This window comes from Bos mutus, chromosome 7, assembly GCF_027580195.1.
Source record: "Bos mutus isolate GX-2022 chromosome 7, NWIPB_WYAK_1.1, whole genome shotgun sequence".
NCBI lineage: Eukaryota > Metazoa > Chordata > Mammalia > Artiodactyla > Bovidae > Bos > Bos mutus.
The window spans coordinates 53,685,706-53,713,492 of record NC_091623.1 but is presented as its reverse complement, the minus strand read 5'-3'; the positions used below and the strand labels follow the sequence as shown (position 1 = coordinate 53,713,492).

Genomic DNA, 27,787 nt, shown 5'->3' with positions numbered 1-27,787 from the left:
AATTTTATTGTTTCTCCACCTGATATTTTCCATCCGATTTCTTCATAACAAGGAATCAGGAAATCAAACAGAAGTTTCAGATTTCCTTCTCCTGGAAATGGCAGAAGATCCTGAACTCCAGCTTATCCTCTTCACTGTTCCTGTCCATATACATGGTCACTGTTCTTGGAAACCTGCTTGGCATCCTGGCTGTCATCTCTGATTCCCACCTCTGCACACCCATGTATTACTTTCTTTCAAATCTTTCCTTTGCTGACATCTGTTTAAGCATAACCACCATCCCAAAGATGCTTGTCAATAAGTAAGCACAGAATGAGAGCACCACTTCTGCAAGCTGCCTCACCCAAATGGCTTTTTTCCTGTTTTTGACCTGTTGGGAGAATTTTCTCCTTGCTATTATGGCCTATGATTGCTATGTGATCATTTATCAACCCCTAAGGTACATGTCTGGGCTTCCCACATGGGTCTGTAGTAAAGCATCTGCCTGCCAATACAGGGGACATAAGAGACTCAAGTTCAACTCTTGAGTCAGGAAGACCCCCTGGAGGAGGGCATGACAACCCACTCCAGTATTCTTGCCTGGAGAATTTCATGGACAGATAAGCCTGGCAGGATATAGTCCATGGGGTTGCATGTAGTCAAACATGACTGAAGTGACTTAGCACACATGCATGCAGAAGGGACATAGTTATCATGAGCCCTCCTTTCTGTGTTCTGCTGATTCTATTCCTTCTGTTCTTTAGCATTATGAATGCCCTGCTCCACAGTCCAATGGCACTGAGGCTGTCCTTCGGCAGAGACCTGGAAATTCTTCACTCATTCTGTGAGTTTCCTCAGGTCATCAAGCTGGCCTGTTCTGATACCCTCATCAACAACATTCTAATACATTTCATGGGTAGCTTATTTGGGGTGTTTCTGTCTCTGGGACCATTTTCTCGTATACTCTAATTGTCTCCTCTGTTTTGAGAATGTCATCAATGAATAGAAAGTATAAAGCTTTTTCCACCTGTGGGTCTCATCTGTTGGTTGTTTCCTTGTTCTGTTGAACAGCTCATGGGGTTTACATTAGTTCTGCAGTTACTGGCTTGCCCAGAAAAATTGCAGTAGTCTCACTGAGATACATTGTGGTCCTTAAATGATGAACCCATTTATTTACATCATTTATTTACAGCCTGAGAAACAGGGACAAGAAGGAATCCTTGAGGAAACTCATTGATATGTTGCCTTTTTTTGTTCTGTGATTACATTGTCTTTGGGTGGGGGTGCGGGCTTGGTTTTCTCAAGTCAAAATGATAGGCACCCTAGAAGAACCAGAATACTTGATTCTTCCATTGTACAATTCCTCCAAAATGACTAGATGGAGTCATATTTAAACTATTGCAACTTGGACTCAGAGCCCAACTTTGCTTTTAGTCTAGCTCTGGGATGTTTGTCACAACATTTCAATTCTCCATACTCTATTTCTTTGCTCATGTTCTATAGAAGCAGTATGACCCAGGAGTTCTAGTTTGAGTGACTTTTGTTTGTGATGACTCTCAGAAAAGGAAAGTTGTAGGAGGTGGATGAGGCAGGGGGCTGGGGTGGGGGTTGAGGGAGGAATGAAGGAAGCTGTGGTCCTGAATTGAGACTAGCTTCTGTCTGACTATGGAAAGGGCCATGACAATCATACCTTAGAATTATCCCTCCCATGAGGCAAGGGAAATGAGTTCACATCACACATCACATCACAGTCACTGGTGAATAGCATCCTTCTGAGGCACCAGTAGCATCCACTATAATCAGTTTCAATATCTATAAAATTGTCATCATCCTTGGTGGTTGAGGTGATTGTGAGATATCTGAAATTTATCAGTGAGGAGACTTCAGTTGTAATAAGAAAAAGGAAACTTTTGTCTAATATATTAAACAATAAAGAAAGTTATCTTTCATGACAAAGACTTCAGAGATCATCAGGAACAAGAGCTAAGTACTCATCCACTCCTGCATGAGATGCCCTTATCCTCAGATTGTTCTCCACAAAGATGGTGACAGTAAATTAAAATGTTAGACTTGGACATGAAGCCCAAAGATAGAAAACTGACTTTCCTTCCCTGAGCCAGTTTTTAATAGATCTTTCTATGAGTCTGCCAGAACATCTCTGTAGTGAGTTTGAATAGTAGCTCCCAAAACAATATGTCCACTTCCTATTCTTCCTATCTTGTGAATCTTACTTTATATGACAACAGGGTGAATGTTACTTATTTGGAAAAAGAGTCTTTTCAGTGAAAGAGTTTATCCAAGATTATCTGGATAGCCTTTAAATGTAGTCACAGATATCCTTATTAGAGAGACAGAAGTAGAAAAGACACAGGAAAAAAGGAAGGGGAAAATATCTCAATATCAATGAATCAGACTTAACTTGTGGATGAGTTAATCTTGATTTAATTATATTTGATAAAAATGAAGGTAATTTTAGAGAAGCAGAGATGTTTCAATGGATATCAAATTCTAATTCTTTATTGAAGTCAGTAGTCACTAAGACTCACTTCTCAGATAATTCCTTTCTGTTATGTTACATTGTGCAAACTTTAAGTAAATTATTAAGAGAATACTCTAAGTTTATTTCTGAAGCTTAAGCCAATAATGTATCCTTGGATGAAGATCAGATGCCCCATGGTCTACAACCAAGAGATTAACACCCAGGCTGTGGTCATTTAAATTTAAATACTCCCTTAGGCTGGGGACAGTTAAACCATGCTGGGGGTAATCAGTCTAATAACAGTAGGAAATTGGGCTAGATGCCTTATGGGCAATGCCAATATATAGCTTCCCTTAAAGGTAAGGATTGGTATAGAACAGGTAAATTCAGATGATCTCGAATATACTGGGCTGCTTCTAAAGACAATTCTTGACCAAAATTCTTACTTATGACCTCATTAATATTGCTAGCTATCTTATTTTTATATTGCCCATTTTTACAAAATTGTTTCTTTCATTACCAAATGTGTGACTGAGCCTCTGATAAAATGATGATATAAAACTTCATATGAGATTGATGATTGTCATAGTGTAATTCTAGATAGGGGAAGAAGTAACAAGAGGGAATATTTTCCTAGACCAAAAGAGACTAGGAAGAAGGTGGTCCACAGACTTCCAGCTACTGTTAATAAGGCCTAGTCCAGTAATAGCACATTGAGTGGCCTATCAGAGAAATCTCTGCCAGATCTGAGAATGAACATTCCTAGAGTTGTGGGACAAGAGTCATGAAATGCCCCCCAAACCACGGTTGAATTCATTACCCTGAAGGGGCCCTGATAACTGAAAACTGGGCACTTCCCATCTGTCTCTCTTAGGATTAGGTCAGTGGCTACTACAGCCACTGACTTTCAACACATTTTTTTAAATTTAATTTTATTTTTAAACTTTACGTAATTGTATTAGTTTTGCCAAACATCAAAATGAATCCGTCACAGGTATACATGTGCTCCCCCTCCTGAACCCTCCTCCCTCCTCCCTCCCCATACCATCCCTCCAGGTCGTCCCAGTGCACCAGCCCCAAGCATCCAGTATCGTGCATTGAACCTGGACTGGCATCTTGTTTCATACGTGATATTTTACATGTTTCAATGCCATTCTCCCAAATCTTCCCACCCTCTCCCTCTCCCACAGAGTCCATAAGACTGTTCCATACATCAGCGTCACTTTTGCTATCTCGTACACAGGGTTATTGTTATCATCTTTCTAAATTCCATATATATGCGTTAGTATACTGTATTGGTGTTTTTCCTTCTGGCTTACTTCACTCTGTATAATAGGCTCCAGTTTCATCCACCTCATTAGAACTGATTCAAATGTATTCTTTTTAATGGCTGAGTAATACTCCATTGTGTATATGTACCACAGCTTTTGAAATGAGTCCAAGGTGGGGAACTTGAATGAGGTGCTTTATGTTCTGGAAGAACTGCAGAACAGGCCTTCAGATAGTTTCTTTCAGGAAAGATTTTATGAGCTCAAATTCTTGTATCTTCTCATAACGAAAAAAGTACTGAAGTCATTAATGGTGACATCTGTTTTGGCCATTAAGGAGATAAATGCAATTGAAAGTAAAAATGGAATAGCTGTAGTTCAGACATCCAAAGTAATAATACTAGTTGGCATTATGAACATGATTTCTGAAAAGTCCTTGTATAGCTAAGAGCTTCAGTTTTCTGAGCTGTGGCAGACTTGGGATGTCACCAGCCATTCTCAAAACAATGTCTGCTGGCAGCTGGTAGCTGCAACCTTATGGGTTCAAGGTGTCCTCTTGCAACTAGAATTTTTTGGAAAATGAAATTGCTTTAGATCAGATATTAGTAGAAAAAGGAGACAGGTAATGGCTAATAGTTTCTGATATGTGTATGTTAATACCACACTGGAAGTTAAAACCTCCTTAGATAAAAGTAAACAACTGGCTACCTGGCTGCAATTCTCCCCAAGGTGAGAGGTCCAGATTGGGTTTCAGGCTTATCTCAGGGAATGAACTTTATTTTGTCAGTTAAAATTCCAGTTTTCACTCCTCCAACTACTTCTAACTGAATATCTTACACCAAAATAGTGAACCAAGGAAGTGGGATTGAGATCATACAAGACTTAGATCCAGGATTTGGAACTCAGAAATATTTCCAATTAAGTGTATATTCTCCAAATTGAGGGAGAACTATGCCCCCATTTTACCCACTCTTGATTGGGAAATCCCATGGACAGAGGAGATTGCCAGGCTGCAGTTCACGGGGTCACAAAGAGTCAGACACGACTTAGCACGTAAACAACAACAACAATAACTGCCCCATTTTAGCAGGAAGTGACCAGAACCATTGTTGCACAGTTTCCTGAATTGAAACTGAAGAGGACTCTGTGGGACTCCAGAGTACAAATCCTTTCTGCATCCCCTGTTTCTTATTTGTAGGCTCATTCAGCCTCCTTGATCTTCCCTGAGTTTCAAAGGGCAGATTCAGACAGTTGCTAATCAGGAAAGGGAGGGGATGCAGAAACATGGGAAAGTGAAAGTGTGAGTCACTCAGTCCCATGTCAGACTCATTGCAACCCCTTGGACTGTAATCCTCCAGGTTCCTCTGTCCTTGGAATTCTCCAGGCAGGAATATTGGAGTGGGTAGCCATTCCCTTCTCCAGGGGATCGTCCCAACCCAGGGATCGAATCCAGGTCTTCTGCATTGCAGGAAGATTCTTTACTATCTAGGCCACAAGGAAAGCCAACAGAAACATGGAAGAAGCAGTCAAATGGTGGTGCAGACTTGGGGCAAGGTGCTGGTTCCTCCTCAAAGAGTATATATAACACTATCTTTGAGTTCTGAAGAACTGTATCCCTGATCCAGGAGGAGGATGGTAGCTTCAGGCTGAGTGCAAGATTCCTGGAGCACTGCCCTGTTACCTCAACAGCAAATGATCAGAAGAAAGTCATACACTCTGTAGCCCTCACTCCCAATTTTTCCTTCCTTTTCTGGACACAGTGATGACATCCTGTTAGGCCTCTTGTTTGGCCCCTGTCTGTTACAAGTACTTATATCTCTGACAGTTTCAGGCTAAATTTTTGTTACTACAAGGGTGGATGTCAGTTTCAGACATAAGATACCTCGATTTAGAACAGGTGGAGAGAAACGTCTACTCTACTAGGCAGGACAATGTTCATTCTCAACAGAAAGTAGTTACAGAAGAAAAATCTCTGCTCCAATTCTCAAGAGGTTATCTTCAGTATGAAGTCCTGGTGGAGGAGGGGGTTGGGGGGCAGATTTTTAGGGGAACCACTGACTGAAACCACCAACTCTGGCCAAGCATGAGAATAACCACTTGTTTGGGTTATCTTTCAATGGGAGTTCCTGTTAAGGGATGCAGAACTAAAAAGCTACGACCAACTGAAAGAATATGGGAAAGGTAAAAAGTAGGTAGGGATGCAGTCTATATGTCCTACTGACCTCCTGGGATCCTTCTCGCTGGAATCTATCTTGGTTGAGTAATGCATGCCACCAGGAAGGACCCTGAGTCAGAATGATTGGCCAGAGACAACCCAGAAACTAACCCCATTACCATAAAACCTGAAACTGTGAACTATGTGGCAGAGTAGTTCTGAATTCCCTTACTCTGCTTCATTCTGCCCAAGCACCCTTTTCCAATAAAGCTTTTCCACTCTTGCTTTGTCAGCATGTGTGTCTCCTTGGACAGTGCATTTCCAAGTATTAGACAAGAGCCCTCTCTCAGACCCTCTCTCCTCTTTTGGTTTTGCAGCCATAAACCACTATTCATCTCCAACACTATTCCATCTTCCCCAACTGAAATTTGTCTCCATTAAACCCTAACTCCCATTCTTCCTCCCAAAGATTCTGGCAACGACCATTCTAATCTCTATCTGTATGAGTTTGACTACTTTTGGTACCTTCTAGAAATGGAACCATTCTATTTTTCCGTATTATGTCTGACTATGTAATATGACCAGGAAGAAGTTAGATGGAATGGCAAGGAGAATTATTAGAAAAATTGAGAATTGTCTTTGCTCTAGAAGGTAGTCTCTCATCATTCTTGGGAAATCATAATCCTATTTCCCAAAAGTACTAGTTGAAAACCCAGTGTTATAGTGTCCAAATTCAGTCCCAAAATGTCCTGGTTAAACAGGAAATTAGTCAACCTACTTGCTCAAAAATCTGAACAACATTATTAAGAAACAAAAATATACTTAAGGTAGGGTTTAAATCCACCTAACAAATGGTGGGGGGGGGGTGCAAATAATATGAAACCTATAAAAACAGAAAATAACAACAAAAAAAGCTATTATTATTTTGTAATCATAGAAACAATACTGCTCATGACCAAGGGTCTGACATAATACATAAGAAAATTGAGAAGGGTATACTGATGTGCTATGCAAAATCCTGAATGGGCTATGACTCACATGGAGTGTCCAAATGATGTTACAATTCCATTACTATTCTAAGTAATTACTATTCTAAGTAATTCTACTATTTCCAGCTATTCTAAGAGGAAAAATTTTGTGGACTGAAAGATGAAAGCCAGATAGGTATATATACACTATGGAACTGCAGATTCAAATCATTTGTTGCATATATGTGATTTTACTGCCTTTTCCAGTCTTATGAACCCAAAACAATATGGAACATGTTTTGAGATTAGATTATTCTGCAGAAAATCCTCCACAGGAGGATTGAAATTAGGCTTTTCTGATGATAATTCTCCACAGGGCACTCTTGATGTCCTTGTTCCTTAGACTGTAGATGAAGGGGTTCAGCATAGGGGTGACTACAGTGTACATCACCGAGGCCACTGCACTCTTCCTGGGGGAAGATAAGACAGTTGAACTAACATACATCCCAAGGCCTGTTCCAAAAAATAAGCAAACAACTGACAGGTGAGAGCCACAGGTGGAGAAGGCTTTGTACTTCCCATCTGATGAGGAGACTCTTGGAATGGAGGATATAATTCGAGCATAAGAGTAAAGGATTCCTAAGAGTGGAACTCCACCGAAGATAGTACCAATGAAATAGATTAATAGGTTACTGATGGAGGTGTTGGAACAGGCAAGGTTGACAAGTTGGGGAGGATCACAAAAGAAATGAGGGATTTTTACATTTTGCAGAAGGTAAGCTGTAACATCATCAAGTAGTGCAGCAGGGAGGTAAAAAAGCTGATGAAAAATGATGCCAGGACCAACATGCCACAGGTACGGGGATTCATGATGACCAGGTAGTGTAGAGGGTTACAAATGGCCACCAACCGATCATAGGCCATCACTGTCAGGAGGAGACTCTCCAAAAATGCAAAAAGAGAAAAAAAGGTTAACTGAGTCAGACACCCTCTATAGGTGATGGATTTGTTGTATGTCTGGAGGTTCACCAGCATCTTGGGGATGGTGGCGGTGCTGATACTGATGTCAGCCAAGGACAAACTGGAAAGGAAGAAATACATTGGGGTGTGGAGGTGGGGATCAGAGCTGATGACTAGGATGATGAGCAGGTTCCCAAACAAGGTCATCAGGTACAGGGACAGGAAGAGCCCAAAAAGAAGGAGCTGCAGGTTTGGATCATCTGAGAGGCCCAGGAGGAGGAATTCTGAGACACCTGTTAGATTCTGTGATTCCATGTAGATGGACCACCTTTTGAAAAAGAAGAGAGTGTTTAATACAGGAAATAAATATACAGGAACCTGAATAAATGTCCATACTTTGGATTCAAACAATTCACACATAATGTATTCAGACTTGAGTATCAAACACGGAAGTACATGCAGCAGTATTTCTCAATTAAGAGCTCTTCTTTATTGATGCCAAGAATATTCACTTGTCTATACACCCATTTTAGAGTCATGGGGCCAAAGAATATGAGTGAAGTAAGGAGATTGTGAAATAACAAGTCCATACACACAGCAAATTATGTGCCCCCTACTTTTGAAGGGAAAATATAGAATAAAATGTATTCTCCTTCTTAAAAATATAGTTCTAATTAAAGTACATTACAGTGGAAATGACTGATGGCATCACTGACTCAATGGACATGGGTTTGGGTGGATTCTGGGAGTTGATGATGGACAAGGAGGCCTGATGTGTTGCAGTTCATGGGGTCGCAAAGAGTCGGACACAACTGAGCGACTAAACTGAACTGAACTGAACAGTGGAAATAGATGGGGAAACAATGAAAACAGTGAGAGACTATTTTTCTGGGCCCCCAAATCACTGCAGATGGTGACTGCAGCCATGAAATTAAAAGATGCTTGCTCATTGGAAGAAAAACTATGACCAAACTAGACAGCATATTAAAAAGCAGAGACATACTTTGCCAACAAAGGTCTATCTAGTCAAAGCTATGGCTTTTCCAGTAGTCATGTATGGATATGAGAGTTGGACTATTAAGAAAGCTGAGCGCTGAAAAATTGATGCTTTTGAACTGTGGTGTTGGTGAAGACTCTTGAAAGTCCCTTGGACTGCAAGGAGATCCAACCAGTCCATCCTAAAGGAAATCAGTCCTGAATATTCTTTGGAAGGACTGATGCTGAAGCTGAAACTCCAATACTTTGGCCACCTGATGTGAAGAACTGACTCATTGGAAAAGACCCTGATGCTGGGAAAAATTGAAGGCTGGAGGAAAGGGGGATGACAGAGGATGAGATGGTTGAATGGTATCACCAACTTGATGGACATGAGTTTTAATAAGCTCCAGGAGCTGGTGATGGACAAGGAAGCCTGGCATGCTGCAGTCTTTGGGGTCACAAAGAGTTGGACACAAGTGAGCAACTGAACTGAACTGACTGACAGTGGACTATTACTGAGCCACAAAAATAACAAAATAATTTCATTTGCAACATGTACCTAGAGATTGTCATACTGAGTGAAGTAAGTCAGACAGAGAAAGACAAATATCATATGATATTATATTTGTGGAATCTTAAAAAAAGGGTACAAATGTATTGATTTACAAAACAATAAAGTTACAGATGTAGAAAACAGACTCATGGTTACTGGGGGGGACAGGATAAATTGGAAGGTTGGGATTGACAGGTATACACTCCTATATATAAAACAGATGACTGATAAGGACCTACTGTACAGGGAACTCTACTCCATACTCTGTAATGGCCTATATGGGAAAAATAATCTTAAAAAGAGTAAAAGTACAGACATTTATAAAAGACTCACTTTGCTGTATACCTGAAACTAACACAACACCGTGAATCAACTATATCCTAATAAAAAAGATTTAAAGTACACTTATAAAGCATTCAAATGTACTTTATCCTATTCAAATACAGTACAAAAATTCCCTTATTTATAGGGTAATCCTAAATACTTAAAACCCATAATCACTGGACTATAAATTAAACTCAAATATTCATAGTCAGATACCATTTTTACATACCAATTATCTTTTAGAATGTTTCTTCATTTGGGTTTAAAAAATATTTATTATTTATTTGTCTGTGGGAGGTCTTAATTGTAGCACATGGTATCTCTGTTGCAGCATATGGGACCAAGTTCCCTGACCAGGGATTGAACCCGGTCCCCCTGCATTGGGAACATGGAGTCTTAGCCCCTGGACCATGAGGGAAATATTTTTATTTAATTTTGACATCTGTCTTTCTTGGAGTAAAATGCTCATTCCAATGTGCAGATTGTCTGATCAATGTCTCTTAACTTACACATCCAACACAAATATTTAGCCTTGATGGGCTTCACATTTTGATAATAACTAATTGTTAGAAGTGCAAAATCATATGGCATCACTGATCTTAAAGATAACATTAATATATGGTACACCAGTGATTCAGTAATAATTAATAAACACTGTGTACCTATTTTTTGCAGGTTTTTTTCTATCAGTGTTACACGCTCTTGGAGAAAGATCTGAGGCTGAGTTTGCTTTTTCTTGTTTTTGTTTGCAGTGGCTAGGTAACACTTCTTAAATAAGTCTCTAATCCTAAACATATGTGAAGAGTTGATTTCTCATCAAGTCTAACTCTCATATAAACAATCAAGAAATTCCAGACTAAAGCCAGGTCTCAAACTCTAAGCTGGTCTTCTTATGCCAGCTTTTAAAAGCCTTTTCAAGTCATTCTTTCTTACCAAGTAATTGTGTTTCTCCTACATTGAGCTTCCTGAAGGCAATGCAGGTCTTCATTTCTCATGCCAGGTCAAAACAAGATATAATATGGGAAAAATCAAAAGGGAGAAAACCAGAGACTAATATCACAAACACTGGGGTAGTTTATTCATCTATAAAATGGGTATATTAGTTTCACAGACCTAACCAGGTTACACAGTGGTTGTCAGTGTTAGTTCATCTTTATAATTACCTTTTTAAAAACTTTTTATTTTGTATTGGTGTATAGGTGATTTTTTTCATTTTTTAAAAAAATTTTTATTAAAATTTTTTAAAATATAAATTTATTTATTTTAATTTGGAGGCTAATTGCTTTATACTATTGTAGTGGTTTTGTGATACATTGACATGAATCTGCCATGGGTGTATATGGTGATTAACAAAAAATGTTCTGGTAGTTTCAGGTAAACAGCAAAGGGACTCATCCATACACATACTATAATTACCTTTTGATCTTTTATAATTTAACTATGGACTGGGTACAGCCTAGAAGCAATTAAACCAGAATCTCTACCCATAGGTCCTTTTGGCATATTAACATATTGCCAGGGTAGAGAACCATTGTCAGGCAGTCAATTGATATTGCATTCATGTTACCTATTATTAACATCATTATTATACACTTCACATATTAAAATATAAATATTTAATAATGTCACTCAGTCGTGTCCGATTCTTTGCGACCCTATGGACTGTAGCCTGGTGCTCCTCGGTCCATGGGATTTTACAGGCATGAATACTGGAGTGGGTTGCCATTTCCTTCTCCAGGGGATCTTCCTGACCCAGGGATCGAACTTGGGTCTCTGGCATTGTAGGCAGATGCTTTACCGTCCAAGCTACCAGGGAAGCCAATACTTGCATTAGAACTTATATTTATTACTTAAAAAATAAAAAACACAGAGGGTTTGCTATCCCTATATGGTCCTATTCCCCTGCATTTCAGTGTTGTTCAGGATAAACATTGTCATGAATTCAATAGATGTATTTTCCTTTCAGTGTGTCCATAATATTTCTATTGACTTCTGTGTTTATAAGTAGTTTTCTTGCAAATTGGCCTAGATTCCAGCTGACATAAAGTTGTCATTTACCACAGTATTGCATTTTAAGTACATATATCTATATACTTAAGGACATGTATCTATGTACCTATATCTCTTAAGTACATATATATATATATATCAACACATAAAATGATGCACAGTATTACCTGAAGGTTAAATTTCATTTATTTTTCAATTTCTTATTATGACACAGATAAGTGAATTATCATGCCATCCACCATCCTACACAAGTGAGGATTTCCAAAATATATATGCATACAAGAGTACTGTTTTAGTTTTAAAGATGGAAATTTGTGCAACTTTACTATTAATTACTTATTTTCCTGATGGAAATATCAGACAAAAGCAAATGTACACTCTGATTGTCAAGGTATAAAATCAGAAAGATTCTTGAAATTTGACTAGCAAGGCTTTTCATGATAGAGTCATATGAACATTTCCATTTTTCAAAAAGAATGATATTTCCATGGCTCAGATTTACAAAATTGTCTGAAAAATGCATTATTATTCATAGAAAACCCTATCTCTTTAATATTCACAAAAAAGCCCCCTGCAAACCACTTGTTCCATTCTACTAATTCACGGGTAGACTCACCAGATCCCAGAAGAAGCAATCCATGGTTCTAATTGCATTTGCTCATCTGGGACTAAAGAAGGTTTCAAAAGAAAATAATTCACTCAGGAGCTACAGAGACTTGGGACTGGAATTAAGAAGCCTTTGTGTGAGACCCACATCTTTCAGCCTTCTAAAGGTGGAGTGTGTGTAAATCTCTCCACTTCTATGCTGGTATCCTTTACACTGAAGTAGGATCAGTAATATCCATTTGTAGGACATGTGGAGGCTTCCCAGGTAACTCACTGGTAAAGAAGTAACGGTGTACTAGAATTAACAGGAGTGCCAGGCAGGGAGCTGTTCCCCCAGGTTTGGTGCTGAAAATGAAACTACCCCTCAACTTCCAATGAGCGCTGAAGAATTGATGCCTTCAAATTGTGGTGCTGGACCTGAAGATCCCACATGCTATAATGGAAGAAAGAAGATCCTGTGTGCTACAACTAAGACCAGGTACAACTAAGTAAATAAATATTAAAAAGAAATGTGGTGCTGGAGAAGATTCTTGAGAGTCCCTTGGACTGCAAGGAGATCAAACCAGTCAATCCTAAAGGAAATGAACCCTAAATATTCATTGAAAGGATTGATGCTGAAGCTGAAGCTGCAATACTTTGGCCACCTGATGCAAATAGCCAAAAGACCCTTATGCTGGGAATGATTGAAGGCAGAAGGAGAAGCAGATGACAGAGTATGAGATGGTTGGATGGCTTCATTGACTCAATGGACATGAGTTTGAACAAACTCCAGGAGATGGTGAAGGACAGGGAAGCCTGGAGTGCTACAGTTCATAGGGTCACAAAGAGTCAGGCACAACTTGGCAACTGAACAACAGCAACAACCAGCTCCAATAAAGAATCTGCCTGCCAGTGTTGGTTTGATACCTGGGTGGGAAAGATCCCTTGGAGTACAAAATGGCAACCCACTCCAGTATTCTTGTCTGGAAAATTTCATGGACAGAGGAGCCTTGCTAGCTACAGTCCATGGGGTCGTAAAGAGTTGGGCATGACTGAGAGCACACACACACATGTACACACAAACACCCTAAGTTACCCTTCTAATGTCAGGTTTAGAGCCTTTCAAGTCATTTCTCCCTTATAGCAAGTTCGTATGCATGTGTGCTAAGTCGTTTCAGTTATGTCCAACTCTGTGCAATCTCATGGATTGTAGACTGCCAGGCTCCTCTGTCCATGGGATTCTCTAGGCAAGAATACTGGAGTGGGTTGCCATTCCCTCTCCAGGGGATCTTCCCGACCCAAGGATGGAACCACTGTCTCCTGCATTGGCAGATGGATTCTTTACCCCTGAGTCACCAGGAAAGCCCAACAGAGAGTTTGCGTTTGTCCTAAATTCAGCTCCCTGAATGCAGGTTGAGTTAGCAGGACAGGAATACTGTCTAGGCACCCTATGGGTGGAATTTCATTTTCTGCTTTCAAATCTGACTTTACACTTTATACCCCAGGGATTGATCAAAATTACATTAAAGAAAACTGTTTCTATCCTAACTGTAAAATAACGATAATGCATCTAACTTTCTTTGAGAGGTGAAAATGCATATAATAGGAAACAGGCTGCATAATAAACTTAGATCAGAACTTGGCTTTTAGAATCATTGAGTAAGGTTTTGTGATGTTGTGGTTACTGTTATCATTTTTTAAAATATTTTTAAATGAAAGGATTTTTTAAAATAATTTTTTAAATTTATTTTTGGTTATGGTGGATCTTCATTACTATGCAGGCTTTTCCCTAGTTGCAGCCGGATGGGGGCGGGCGGTGGCCATGCTTCATTGCAGTGCACAGGTTTCTCATTCCAGAGGCTTCTCGTTGCAGAGATGGACTCCAGTATTTGCCATCCATGGGCTCAATAGTTAGCAGCTCCAGGACTCTAGAGCACATGCCCTTAATAGTTGTGGAGCACAGGATTAGTTGCTGCTCAGAGTGTGGGATCTTCCCAGACCAAGGATTGAATGCATGTCTCCTGCATTGGCCAAGTGAATTCCTTAACCCTGAGCCACCAAGGAAGCCCGTACTGTCATCATTTTCATCATCACCTTCACGATCATTTTGAGCACTTATTAGATGTTTTAGAAGGATCTATTTCCTGATCAGGTAGAAAAAATGACCAAAGAAGATAGAACCAGTGTGGGAGGAAAACAGAAATGTAAGTGAGTTATACGATCCCCACCACTAACAACAACATTCACTTTATAGGCCTCTGAGCCGAACTATGCATTTTGGTGCCCTCCCACTGGCTGTCCCAACTGTCCCACTACTCTGATGATAAGTAAATAAGTCTCCCCAATTCCTTCTGCATTCAGTATCTCCCATTGCACTTGGCACTCACTGGGCTGTGCCATGTCTCTGCTGGAGCAGGAATGCCCCTCCCATACCTGGTGTTACTTGAGGACAGAGGCTTTGTCCTCAGGAATTCCAGTAAGACAGATTCATGTATGTGCCTTCTGGTACAGACAATAACTTCAGGAGCATGAGACACACAGATATGGAACCCATTGGCTGGAGCTGGCTATATAAAGAACTGGGAAGCCCAGGCTGATTATTTATAGTGATACAGCCATGAGAACTTCATGCACATAGCAGATAATTAGCCAACTTGGTCCATGGTCTCTGTGTCTCTGAGGATTTGCTAATTTCATGGTGGAGGAAAACAAGTAAAGTGAATATGTTAGGAAGGATATAAACCTGTCCTCTTCTCAGGAGGGGGCTGACCTCTATGCCTCACCTCTGATTTCCAAGTTATTTACCTCATAAAGTTCAAACACATTTTTTAAATTAGAGAAAACAATATATGACTTTTATATCTGCAAATCTATTGAATCGGTCATGTAAGTGAGAGAGATTTAGGTCTTCCATACCAAGATTCTGATTGTATTTCCAATTTCTCAGTTTAGATTTATGTCTCTGAGAACTTTCTATTTTTTTATCCATAGTCCTTGTTTTGGGTTTAGGATTTTATGCCTTAGAGATTTATGTTTTTTGGTATTTTGAATGACAGCCCCAATTCTAGTTCTAATTTTACTGGAATATTAAGTTTAAAGTAATTTAACATTCTAGCTCAATTTTTTTCTCTTCAGGTGAGTTATGTTCTATGTGTACCTCCCTTTAGCTGGTTCTAATTTGTATCCTTTTGCTATAATAGAACTATTATAATGAGTAGAGTGCTTTTCTGAGATCTGAGTCATCCTAGTGAATGACAGAACTTGAGGGAGTCCTCTCAGTTTGAATCATGTTTGAGAATTATTGAATGTGAGGAAGTTCCCAAATTTGTAGCAAACTGGCCTATAACAAGGGTGGCCCTGGAGATGCTTGAACTTGTGCTGGTGTCTGATAGAGGGCAGTCTTGTGAGTGTTCCCTTAGACTCTGCTGATTCACAAACTCTTTGTAGTAAGGAAGGGAGTAGAAAACATCAAGCCAAGTTGAAGCCCATCAAAGGTCTCTGAAAACCACAAGGAAGCTCTGGAGCTACAGTGATCCTTAGAGTTGGCTAGAGTTGGGGCAAAGGAGCCAAATGCTTACACCCCCACATCACACAGTCATCAAAAGTGGACTGCTTGGGGGCTCCTCTAGCTGAGGCAGATCCCTCTAGGAGTTGATTGCTGATGGCTTAGTAACATCCAGTGTTTAAGCACTATATCTTTCATTCCTGTAGGAGATTTTTTTATTGTGGTAAAACAACTGTCAACTTAAAAAATATTCATACCTAAGAAAACATAGAACAGTCTATGACATAAATCACAGTAAGATCCTCTCTGATCCATCTCCTAAAGTAATGGAAAAACAAAACAAAACAAAAAGAAACAAATGGGGCCTAATTAAATTTAAAGTCTTTTGCAAAGCAAAGGAAACTATAAACAAGGTCAAAAGATAACACTCAGAATGGGAGAAAATTATAGCAAATGAAACAACTGACAAAGGATTAATTTTCAAAATACACAAGCAGTTCATGCACTCAACACCAGAAAAACAAACAACCCAATCAAAAAGTGGGCAAAACATCTAAACAGACATTTCTCCAAAGAAGACATACCGATGGCTAATAAACACATGAAAAGATGCTCAACATCATTCATTATAAGATAAATGAAAATCAAAACTACAGTGAGATATCACTTTTGACATCAATTTGAGTCAATTGCTAATGAGGTGGACAAACCTAGAGTCTATTATACAGATGAAGTAAATCAGAAACAAATATCATATCTTAATGCATATTTATGGAATCTAGAGAGATGGTGATGATGAACCTATTTGCAGGGCAGCAATAGAGATGCAGACATAGAGAACAAACTTGTGGACAAGGCAGGGGAAGGAGAAGGTGGGACAAATAGAATATCAAGGAAACATATGCACTATCATATGTAAAATAGATAGCCAGTGGGAATTTGCTGTATGATTCAGGGAGCTCAATTGGTGCTCTGTGACAACCTAGAGGGGTAGGATGGGGTGAGAGGGAGGTTCAAGAGGGAGAGGACATATATTTACATATGTGTACCTATGGCTGATTCATGTTGACATATGGCAGAAAACAATACAATAATGTTAAGCAACTATCCTTCAATAGAAATTAAATTTTAAAAATATATTCATGACCTAAGAGTTGAGAGTTATGCTTTATTCAGCAGGAAATTTTAGGACTTAAGCAGGGAGACATCTCAAGTAACCCTGAAAGAAATGGTTTGAGGAGGCTGAGGGAGGAGGTGGGTTATATAGAAGTTTCTCTACACAAAGGCAAGTAGTCTGAATGTTGAAACTACTTTTGTGAATTAAAGGAAACCAGATACCCCAAGTTAAGGAATTTAGTGCTTTTCTGTGTACGGGAAGATTCAAGAGTCTGGGCTCATTACTGAAACCATTCCTTTCATATGTATCTCAGCTATCTGAGGCCAGTATCCTGTGTTTTTCACATCCTGAGCTCCCTATGGCTCACCATAGAGTAGCTGCAGTCTGATGGCTGTTAGATCACAAGTATTCTTCTCCTTCCTGAGTGCCCTTAGGGCTCACCATCTCACACTGGAGGGCTAGAATCACTAGTGACCATGACATCCTTGTTTTCTGATATGGCAGGAAATACTCCGTCTCACAACATAACATAAAACCTACCATCTAAAGTATTTTTAACTGTACAGTTCAGTTGCCTTAAGTACCTTCACATCGTTTTCCAGCCATCACCACCATTCACCTTCAGGACCATTTTATCTTCCCCAAGTGAAAATCTGTCGCCATTAAACACTAACTCCCCTTTCTTCCTCCCAAAGCCTCTGGCAGCCGCCATTCTACACTCTCTTAGGGGCAGTTCAACTACTTTAGGTCCTCGTTTTAGTGGAGTCATTCAATTTTTACCCCTTTCCATCTGGCTATATAATATTATTGGGGAGAAGTTAAATGGAATGGCAAAGAGAATTATCATAAAAATTGGGAATTGACTTTGCTCTGGTAGGTACTCTCTTACCTACTCTTTGGGAAGCATACGCTCAGTTTTCAAAGGAAAGTTCCAGTTGAAAACTCAGTTAATAGTTTCTCACTTCATTTTCAAAACACCCCGATTAAGATAGGAAATTCATCATCCTCAATTCAGTTCAGTCACTCAGTCATGTCCGACTCTTTGCAACTCCATGGGCTGCAGCACGCCAGGCCTCCCTGTCCATCACCAACTCTCAGAGTTTACTCAAACTTATGTCCATTGAGTTGGTGACTTTCTTAAAAATTAGACCAAGATCATTATGAACAAAAAATATACTAAATGTCTTGACCCTCATATCAAAGTGTGGGGGAAAAGCCATTGAAAACAGTATCAATCAGTTTAGTTCAGTTCAGTTCAGCTGCTCAGTCGTTTCTGACTCTGCGACGCCATGAATTTCAGCATGCCAGGCCTCCCTGTCCATCACCAGCTCCCGGAGTTCACTCAAACTCAAGTCCATCAAGTCGGTGATGCCATCCAGCCATCTCATCCTCTGTTGTCCCCTTCTCATCCTGCCCCCAATCCCTCCCAGCATCAGACTCTTTTCCAATGAGTCAACTCTTCGCATGAGGTGGCCAAAGTACTGGAGTTTCAGCTTTAGCATTATTCCTTCCAAAGAAATCCCAGGGCTGATCTCCTTCAGAACGGACTGGTTGGATCTCCTTGCAGTCCAAGGGACTCTCAAGAGTCTTCTCCAACACCACAGTTCAAAAGCATCAATTCTTTGGTGCTCAGCCTTCTTCACAGTCCAACTCTCGCATCCATACATGACTACTGGAAAAACCATAGCCTTGACTAGACGAACCTTTGTTGGCAATGTCTCTGCTTTTGAATATGCTATCTAGGTTGGTCATAACTTTCCTTCCAAGGAGTAAGCATCTTTTAATTTCATGGCTGCAATCACCATCTGCAGTGATTTTGGCGCCCAGAAAAACAAGTCTGACACTGTTTCCACTGTTTCCCCATCTATTTTCCATGAAGTGATGGGACTGGATGCCATGATCTTAGTTTTCTGAATGTTGAGCTTTAAACCAACTTTTTCACTCTCCTCTTTCACTTTCATCAAGAGACTTTTTAGTTCCTCTTCACTTTCTGCCATAAGTATAGAAACAATATAGCAAAAATGAGAGGGCTATGATTATTTTGCAATGATAGAAACAAGACTGCCCATGGCCAGGAGTCCTGGATCATGCATAAAAAAGTGAGAATGATATATTGATGTGCTGTGCAAAATCCAGGTGGGAATATGATTTAAGTGGGGGAGTCTAAAATAACTTATCAAACCATTAGAGTTATTCTAAGAGGAAAAATATAAGAAAGAAAAAAAATCTGACGACACCTTGGATCTATTTCTTTTACTTTAACCTTTTCTTCCTGTTGCTTTTGTTCATGAAAAGGATACTATCTATACATAATGGCCTGCCTGCAGAACCTGATCCTCTGCCTGAATGTTAAACCAAAGTGCCTTTGTTCAGGGAAGCACTCTGACCCTGTCCATCTGTGAATGGCTGCAAGGAAAATGAAATTAACACCTCCCTTCCCCTGAGGTTGGTCATTTCAGGAGATATTTGGCTTTACTTCCTCACCTCCCTTTCCCTTTTCTATAAAAGAATCTGGCAGCCAGGCCCTGATAAGATGGCTATTTTGAGACACTAGCCTCCCATCTTTTCCATCTGCTGGTTTTCTAAATAAATTATTATTTCTTGCCTCAACACCTTGTCTCCTGACTTATTAGCTTCCAATGCAGTAAGCAAAGCAAGTTTGGACTTGGTAACAAACAGAAAGCAGAGATGCATATACACTATGTAACTGGAGATTCAGAACTTCTCGTTGCACATATTTAATTTTACCACCTTTTCCAATCTTATGACCCAAAAGAAAAGAATGGAACAGGTGTTAAGATTAGGCAATCCTATGGGTAATCCTCCACAGGGCACTCTTGATGTCCTTGTTCCTTAGACTGTAGATGATGGGGTTCAGCATAGGGGTGACCACAACGTACATCACTGAGGCCACGGCACCCTTCCTGGGGGAAGATGAAACAGCTGAGCTAAGGTATACACCAAGACCTGTTCCATAAAACAAACAAACAATTGCCAGGTGAGAGCCACATGTGGAAAAGGCTTTGTAATTCCCACCTGATGATGAGACTCTGAGAATGGAGGAAATAATTCGATAATAAGAGTAAAGAACTCCTGAGAGTGGAACTCCACCAAAAATGGTACCAATAAAAAGGATTAATATATTATTGATGGAGGTGTCTGAACAGGCAAGCTTGAGGAGTTGAGAAAGGTCACAAAAGAAATGAGGGATTTCCGTATCTGCACAGAAGGTAAGCTGTGACATCATCAAGTAGTGCAGTTGGGAGGTCAAAAAGCTGGTGAAAAATGATGCCAGGACCAATAAGCCACAGGTGCGGGGGTTCATGATGACCAGATAGTATAGGGGGTGACAAATGGCCACCAACCGGTCATAGGCCATCACTGTCAGAAGAAGACTCTCCAAACATGCAAAAAGAGAAAAGAAGGACACCTGAGCTAGGCATCCTGCATAGGTGATGGATTTGCTGTGCATCTGGAGGTTCACTAGCATCTTGGGGACAGTGGTGGTGCTGATACTGATGTCAGTCAATGACAGATTGGAGAGAAAGAAGTACATGGGAGTGTGGAGGTGGGAATCAGAGATGAAAGCCAGGATGATGAGCAGGTTCCCAAGCATGGTCACCAGGTACATGGACAGGAAGAGTCCAAAGAGGAGGAGCTGAAGTTCTGGATCATCTGAGAGTCCCAGCAGGAGGAATTCTGAGACACGTGTAAGATTCTGTGGTTCCATGTTGATGGGGCATCTTTTGAAAAAGAAGAGTGTTAAATAAGCAAAACAAATGTAGAGGCATCCAGATAAGTGTTCATACATTGGATTTAAGCAACCCATAAATAAAGTCTTCATACTTGAATATACACCCCAGTACTTCTGGAATATTTCTAAGTTCTCAGTTGTGAGCATGTCTTTATTGATGACCAAAATAGTCACCTCTTTCTTTGCACCCATTTATGTGGTGACCCAAGGATGAAAGAGCAGACAAAACCAAGGAGAGTCTTGGAATGCAGGAACAGAAAAACCAAGCCCTTATCATCCTTCCCTCCTCCATGCTGTAACTATTAATGGAACAGTATAACCTGTCTCCCCTCCTACCCCACAGGGAGAAGGTGTTTGCCCTACTCTTCCTCCTACCCAGTATACATGCCTCATACAATCAGCAAATGACCTGAAAGACCTCTATCCCACTCCTTGTACGCTGGCTATAAAAGTGGACTAAGGACCCCTGTTTAACATCTGTTCTCCCTTGAGCTGGCCTGCTGTTCTAACAGCATCTCCCACTCTAATAAACTTTATTTCCCTCTCATTCTGTCTCATGTCTGGAAATTCTTTTCCAACCCACACCCGGACCATGACATTTTACACATGGGACTAAAGAATATTAGAGAAGGAAGGACATTTTGAGATCACAAATCCAGGAACACAATAAAATGTCTGTTTTTTTTCTGTTTTTAATTTTAGTTGCTAGGTAATACTTCTTATATGTCTCCAAGCCTAAACATTTACAAGGGGTTGATTTCTCATCAAATCCAACACTTTTATGAATATTTGAGAAATTTAAGACCAAAACCAGCTTGCAAACACTAAGTCGGCCTTCTTATGCCAGCTTAAGTCCATATTTTTTTTCCTCTGAATTCATTTATTTAAAGATAAAACAGCCATTTGAAATCATGGAATACAATATCAACACAACAAAAGGTGAGGAATTGTTATATTTTGCTTACATTAATAAATATCTTAAAAGAAGCAAATGTAGATTTTAAGATTTAAGACACTAATGACACAACTGAGAGTTTCTATCTAAGTTAACAGTGATACTGCTTGATTTTCAAGTTGAAAGATTTTTAATAACCTATATATTTCAATTAGATGGCGGCAAATAGAAAAGCATCTTTGGAGCTGAATAGTATACTGTTAAGCAAGAGTTTATTTTACAGCAGTCCATCATTCTCCTGGCCTGTTTGTATGTAGAAGGCATACTAGACATCAGCAATTCACATCACATAAATGATCTACCACTCACAATGGTGCAAAATCTATTATGCATGTATTTGAACAGAAATTATTTTTAAATTCCAGAAAAATGCCATTTGTGTTTGACAGATGTGGGATTTCCCAGTTTTGCCACTGATTAGCTATCTGAGCTTCACTTTCTTCACTGTTAAACTTTGACAGAACAGGAAGAAACTGCAAAATAGGCTTTAGTAGCCTTCAGTTTATCAGCTCTGATTTTCAAAACAAACTTTCAAAGTGATTTTCAACCTCCTTCTAACCTATGATTATCCTTTTCAAAATCTTTGTCCAAATCATTCAGAGTTCCTCACTTCTCCACTGAACACATTTTAACACATCTGCATGTGTTTATAATGACCAAAGCAAAGTTCACTATGTTAGTATGAAAGACGACCTGTACTCAGGGGACATTACAGCCTACCTGGGTATTCAATTCAGTACCCACCACTAGCAAATCTCTGAAAATTCTGTGTCTCTGTCTCAACTGTAACCTACACTGTTTTCAATCAAATACTCCATACCTGTATATGTTCCTTACCTTCATATCAAGGGAAAAATCTGAAAAGTTTTTAGAAAACTGACATTTGTGACTTGTTTATACAATTTTTACAATATTAGGACAGCCATGTTCTTTGCAGTATCCTGTAGGACAAGGCATCAAATATTTCAAAAGGCAGCCATACATTTTTCATATTTTTCTGAAACAGCTTATGTTCTAACACAATTTAAAAATCAAACTGCCAAGCAGTTTTGTTTTCACTCTTTTCACAGGTACAGAGCAGAGAATAAACCTAACAATGTCCACTTCTCTTAACTTACCACCAATATACTCATACAACTCTTGATTCATTCTAAAACGCATATTGATGCGCTTGGCAAGACCATAATGAATAAAATGGCAAACGGTAAATCTAATTCATGCCAGAAGACTGGAGAAGTTACACGGGAAGCACACACACACACACAACTTCACAAAAGTTGGGAATACTGCTGATTTCAAATAAATGATGATCAAAGTGAGACTTTCATGCCTCAAGTCCCATTCAGTCAAAATCACGATTTGTAAGAACAAGTGGTACCACCAGTGTCCAAACATACAGCAGAATGCATATCCAACTAGAAGAGATTTTCACCCAGACAGCTGTCCACTGACTTTTCATCTCACGAGAAGGCTCATACCTGTACCAGTTGGTAAGGGTCATCATGATATAAAGCGAAGCCAGGAAAAGCATGAAGTGAAAGAAGGAGTAACTGTAAGTGACACCATCTCTTTCATTATCTACGGCTTGGTGAACATCATCACCATCCTCAAGTGACCCATCATTTCTGGCTCCACCATCTTCTATTAGTGTTGATTCATCAACTAAACTGACTGTTAGAATCAGTTTATTAACCTGACTATTGTTTGAAGTATGGATGCTTGAATGAAATACACACAGTAAAAAGAGGATTAGTCCAATAATTCCTTGAGTATGCCACTACTGTACAGACTGCCCCTCCTTTGAGATAGTGCTTGTTGTATTATATCCAATTATGTTCAGTAGACTTGGGTTACATTCTGTTTCTGGTTCATTGGTCATAGCAGACCATGTCAAATACATTGTGTAGACTGTAATCACTGAAGGCTGTAACAAACCAGATCTTGGTTGTGATTCTTGGATTTTTGGCAGCTTGGACATTATAGAAGCACCAAGGCAGAGGAGCATGTTGACACTGATGAATGCTTTATTTTCTGCACAACTGGCTGGATGAGTATAGTAAACAAAAAACAGGATGATAGCAACTAAAGACAGCAGATAATTCAGGGCTGTAGCTGATAACAAAGCTGCATACCAACATCTCGAGTTCCCCTCTTCCATTTTTTCAACCCATGATTCATTCCATGAATGGGCAAAATCAATGAGTAAGACTAGCTGTATGAGAAAGAAGAAAAAGGCACCTGCCATGCCTACATAAAACCACACAGTTGTAAAAGTTCCTTCTGGAATGAAGAAGGCCCCAATAATAATTGCAATTGCTGCAGCAAATTTAAAGAACAAGAATCCATTGTGTATTGCAGCTCTAGGGTCACTGCTGCTCTTCACTTTGATCATTAAGAGAGTGAGAAGAAGATAGAACATAGCCAAGACAAAGCACAATCAGTATACAGCTTTACAGCCAACCAGAATATTACAAGGGACCATTCCTTTCTCATTCTCACAAAATCCAGGAATCTTATTCAGCTGTTCTTCCATTCCAGGTATCAACATTACACAAGCTACACACACTCCAACAAGCAAAAAAAGTACATAGATCAACCTAGTTACAGTGGAGTTATTTCCACTAGGACATCATCAGCACAGCAAACACGGGGCACTGCCACACAAACATGGTATCCAGCTCGCCATGGAGCACAGCCCCAAGATGCTCCCCATCTCCACAATGTCGCAGGAGTAGCGTATGCCAACAAGATGGAGACAGCACCTTCTCTCGCCTTTCCCAGCTTATTTACTCTAAGTCCATATTTTTAAGACCATATTTCGTTATAGAGATTTTGCATTTCTCCTAAGGTCAGTTCCCTGAATGCTCAGGCTGAGTTAGCAGGATAGAACACTGTCTAGAGGGGCTTCCTGGTGGCTAAGTGTAAACAATCCACTTGCAGTGCAGGAGATGACAATTCAATCCCTGGATCAGGAAGATCCCCTGGAAATGGGTATGGCAACCCACTCCAATATTCTTGCCTAGGAAATCCCATGGACAGAGGAGCCTGGCAGGCTACAATCCATGTGGTTGCAAGATTCAGACACAACTTAGTAACTAAACCACCACCACCACCTATACTGTATAGGTACCCTATGAATGAATTTTCCCTACCTGCATTCAACTCTGACTTTACCCCTTTTTTATTACACATGCTGCTGCTGCTGCATCACTTCAGTCGTGTCCGACTCTGTGTGACCCCATAGACAGCAGCCCACCAGGCTCCCCCGTCCCTGGGATTCTCCAGGCAAGAACACTGGAATGGGTTGCCATTTCCTTCTCCAATGCATGAAAGGGAAAAGTCAAAGTGAAGTCGCTCAGTCGTGTCTGACTCTTAGCTACCCCATGGACTGCAGCTCACCAGGCTCCTCCATCCATGGGATTCTCCAGGCAAGAGTACTGGAGTGGGGTGCCATTGCCTTCTCTTCTATTCCACAGAGGGCCTGACAAAAGTTACATAAAAATATTGTGTTCCTATCCTCAACTGTAAGAGATGATAACACATGTTCTGGGAGTGGGAATGCAGATAAAAGAAAATAAGCTTCAGAAAAATCTTAGCTCAGCTCCTGGCAAATGGAATCCCAGGTAAAAGTTTGTGATAATGTGTTTACTGTCATCATTTTCATCACCATAACCTTCATGACCATCTGGAGAACTTAAGGGACAGTTTAGGGAGACCTATTTTCTGCTCTGCTGGAAAAGATGCCCAAGGAAGATAGAACCAGTGTGGGAGGAAAATAGAAATTGAAATAAGAGTTCTCAAATCCCCACCATTAACAATAACATGAACTTCATAGGTCTCTGCTTTGAACCTATGCATCTTTGGTGCCCTTTCACTGGCTATCCCAACTGTCTCACTGCTTTGATGATGAGAAAACAAATGTCCCCGAATCCTTCCTGCATTCAGGGTCTCCTTTCTTATGAACAGTTGAGAAATTTCAAACCAAAGCCAGATCTCAAACCCTAAGTTGGCCTTCTTACACCAGCCTGAGAGCTTTTCAAGTCACCATTTCCTTATACAGAGTCTGCATTTCTCCTAAATTCACTTGCCTGAATGCAGGCTGGGTTAGCAGGAGAGAATATTGTTTAGGTGCCTTATGAATGGAATATCACTGTCTACATTCAAATCTGACTTTATCCTCTATCTCTCCAGGGTTTATAAACATTACCTTAAAGTATTGTGTCCCTATCCAGAACTACAAAATAATAATAATGGTATTGCTGTCTTTGGAGGTGATAGTAAAGCATATAAAAATAACAATTACACAAAAAACTTAGCTCAGCTCCTGGACTTGGAATCCTTAGGTAAAGTTTTGTGACACTGAGGTTACTGTCATCATTTTCATCATCTTTACCTTCATGATATTTTGGAGCACTTGGGGGACAATTTAGAGGGACCTCTTTATTGCTCAGGTAGAAAAAAAATGCACCCCCTCCAAGACAGAAACAATGTTAGAGAAAAATAGAAATTTAAATAAGAGTTCTTGGATCCCCACCACTAAAAACATAAACTTCATAGGCCTCTTAGCTGAATCTGTGTATTTTGGTGCCCTCCCACTAGCTATCCCAACTGTCCCACTGCCTTAAAGGTGAGTAAACAAGGCTTCCCCATCCTTCCTGCATTCAGTGTGTGCCTCTGCATTTGACACTCACTGGGTTGGGCTGTGTCTCTGCTGAAGCAGGACTGAAAGATGCAGATTGCCTGCCCCTCCCATACCCGCTGTTGGATGAGGGTTGAGGCTGTGTCCGCAGGACTCATTAGAAAACAGACTCAAGTATGGCTTCCAGGATCAGACAACAGCTCTGGGAGATGAAAGACCTGTACAGATATGACACCCAGTGGACTGGAGCTGACTAACTTAAGGGTGAGGAAGCATAGACTAATTATTTACAATGATACAACCTTGAGACCTCAGTGCACCTTAAAGATAATTAGATGAATTGGTCCATGGTCTCTCAGTCTCTGAGGATGTGCTAATTTCATGGAGGAGGAAAAGAAGAAAAGTGATTGCATTAGGAAGGACCTAGACCTTTCCTCTTCTCAAGAGGAGGCTGACCTCTACTCCTCACCACTGAAGTTCAAGTTGTTTACATTATTGTAAACTTCAGGCACTTCTTTTACAGAGATATATATATATATTTTTTTTTTTTTAATATATATTATTTTCCATTATAGAGTATTATAGGTCTGTATATATAGAATATAGTTCCTATGCTATTCAGTAAATTTTTGTTGTTTATTTTATATATAGTAGTGTATATATGGAAGTTAATCTCAAACTTCCAATGTATCCTTCCATGTGCCTTCCCTTTTAGTAACTATCAGTTTGTTTTTTATATCTGTGACTCTATTTCTGTTTTTTAAAAAGTTCTTTTGTGTTATTCTTTTAGTTTCCATATGTAAGAGATATCACATGATAATTTGTCTTTCTCTTTCTGACTTATTTCACTTATTATGCTCTCTAGGTCCATCCTTGTAGCCCCAAATGGCATTATTCCACTCTTTTTCATGAGATCAGATCAGTCGCTCAGTCGTGTCTGACTCTTTGCGACCCCATGAATCGCAGCACGCCAGGCCTCCCTGTCCATCACCATCTCCCAGAGTTCACTCAAACTCACGTCCATCGAGTCGGTGATGCCATCCAGCCATCTCATCCTCTGTTGTCCCCTTCTCCTCCTGTCCCCAATCCCTCCCAGCATCAGAGTCTTTTCCAATGAGTCAACTCTTCACATGAGGTGGCCAAAGTACTGGAATTTCAGCTTTAGCATCATTCCTTCCAAAGAAATTCCAGGGCTGATCTCCTTCAGAATGGACTGGTTGGATCTCCTTGCAGTCCAAGGGACTCTGAAGAGTCTTCTCCAACACCACAGTTCAAAAGCATCAATTCTTCGGCGCTCAGCCTTCTTCACAGTCCAACTCTCGCATCCATACATGACCACTGGAAAAACCATAGCCTTGACTAGATGGACCTTTGTTGGCAAAGTAATGTCTCTGCTTTTCAATATGCTATCTATGTTGGTCATAGCTGAGGAGTATTCCATTTATATAACAACACTTCTTTTTTAAAATTTTATTTATTTTTTATTAAAGGATAATTGCTTTACAGAATTTTGCTGTTTTCTGCCAAAACTCAACATGAATCAGCCATAGGTATGCAT

The 27,787-nt window shown here is 40.0% G+C and overlaps 2 protein-coding genes and 2 pseudogenes across 2 annotated transcripts; 1 reads left to right on the top strand and 3 right to left on the bottom strand.

The window, feature by feature from the left end:
- The first annotated feature begins 25 nt into the window (after positions 1 to 25).
- On the top strand, positions 26 to 1,139 carry LOC102272510 (olfactory receptor 7G2-like; annotated as a pseudogene).
- A 6,056-nt stretch (positions 1,140 to 7,195) lies between these two features.
- Positions 7,196 to 8,124, bottom strand: LOC102272799 (olfactory receptor 7E24). The gene is given in 2 exon segments (XM_005907905.2): positions 7,196 to 7,617; positions 7,620 to 8,124. Coding segments are annotated over 2 exon segments (927 nt in total).
- An 11,557-nt stretch (positions 8,125 to 19,681) lies between these two features.
- On the bottom strand, positions 19,682 to 20,611 carry LOC102273086 (olfactory receptor 7E24). The gene has a single exon (XM_005907906.2). It carries the CDS (start codon positions 20,609 to 20,611, stop codon positions 19,682 to 19,684), a length of 930 nt encoding a protein of 309 aa, XP_005907968.1.
- A 2,204-nt stretch (positions 20,612 to 22,815) lies between these two features.
- Positions 22,816 to 24,375, bottom strand: LOC102273370 (serine incorporator 1 pseudogene; annotated as a pseudogene).
- Positions 24,376 to 27,787: the final 3,412 nt, after the last annotated feature.

What these genes read in the sequence shown, in the direction of transcription:
- LOC102273086 (XM_005907906.2), bottom strand. Translation starts at nt 20,611, where the DNA reads ATGGAACCACAGAATCTTACACGTGTCTCAGAATTCCTCCTGCTGGGA.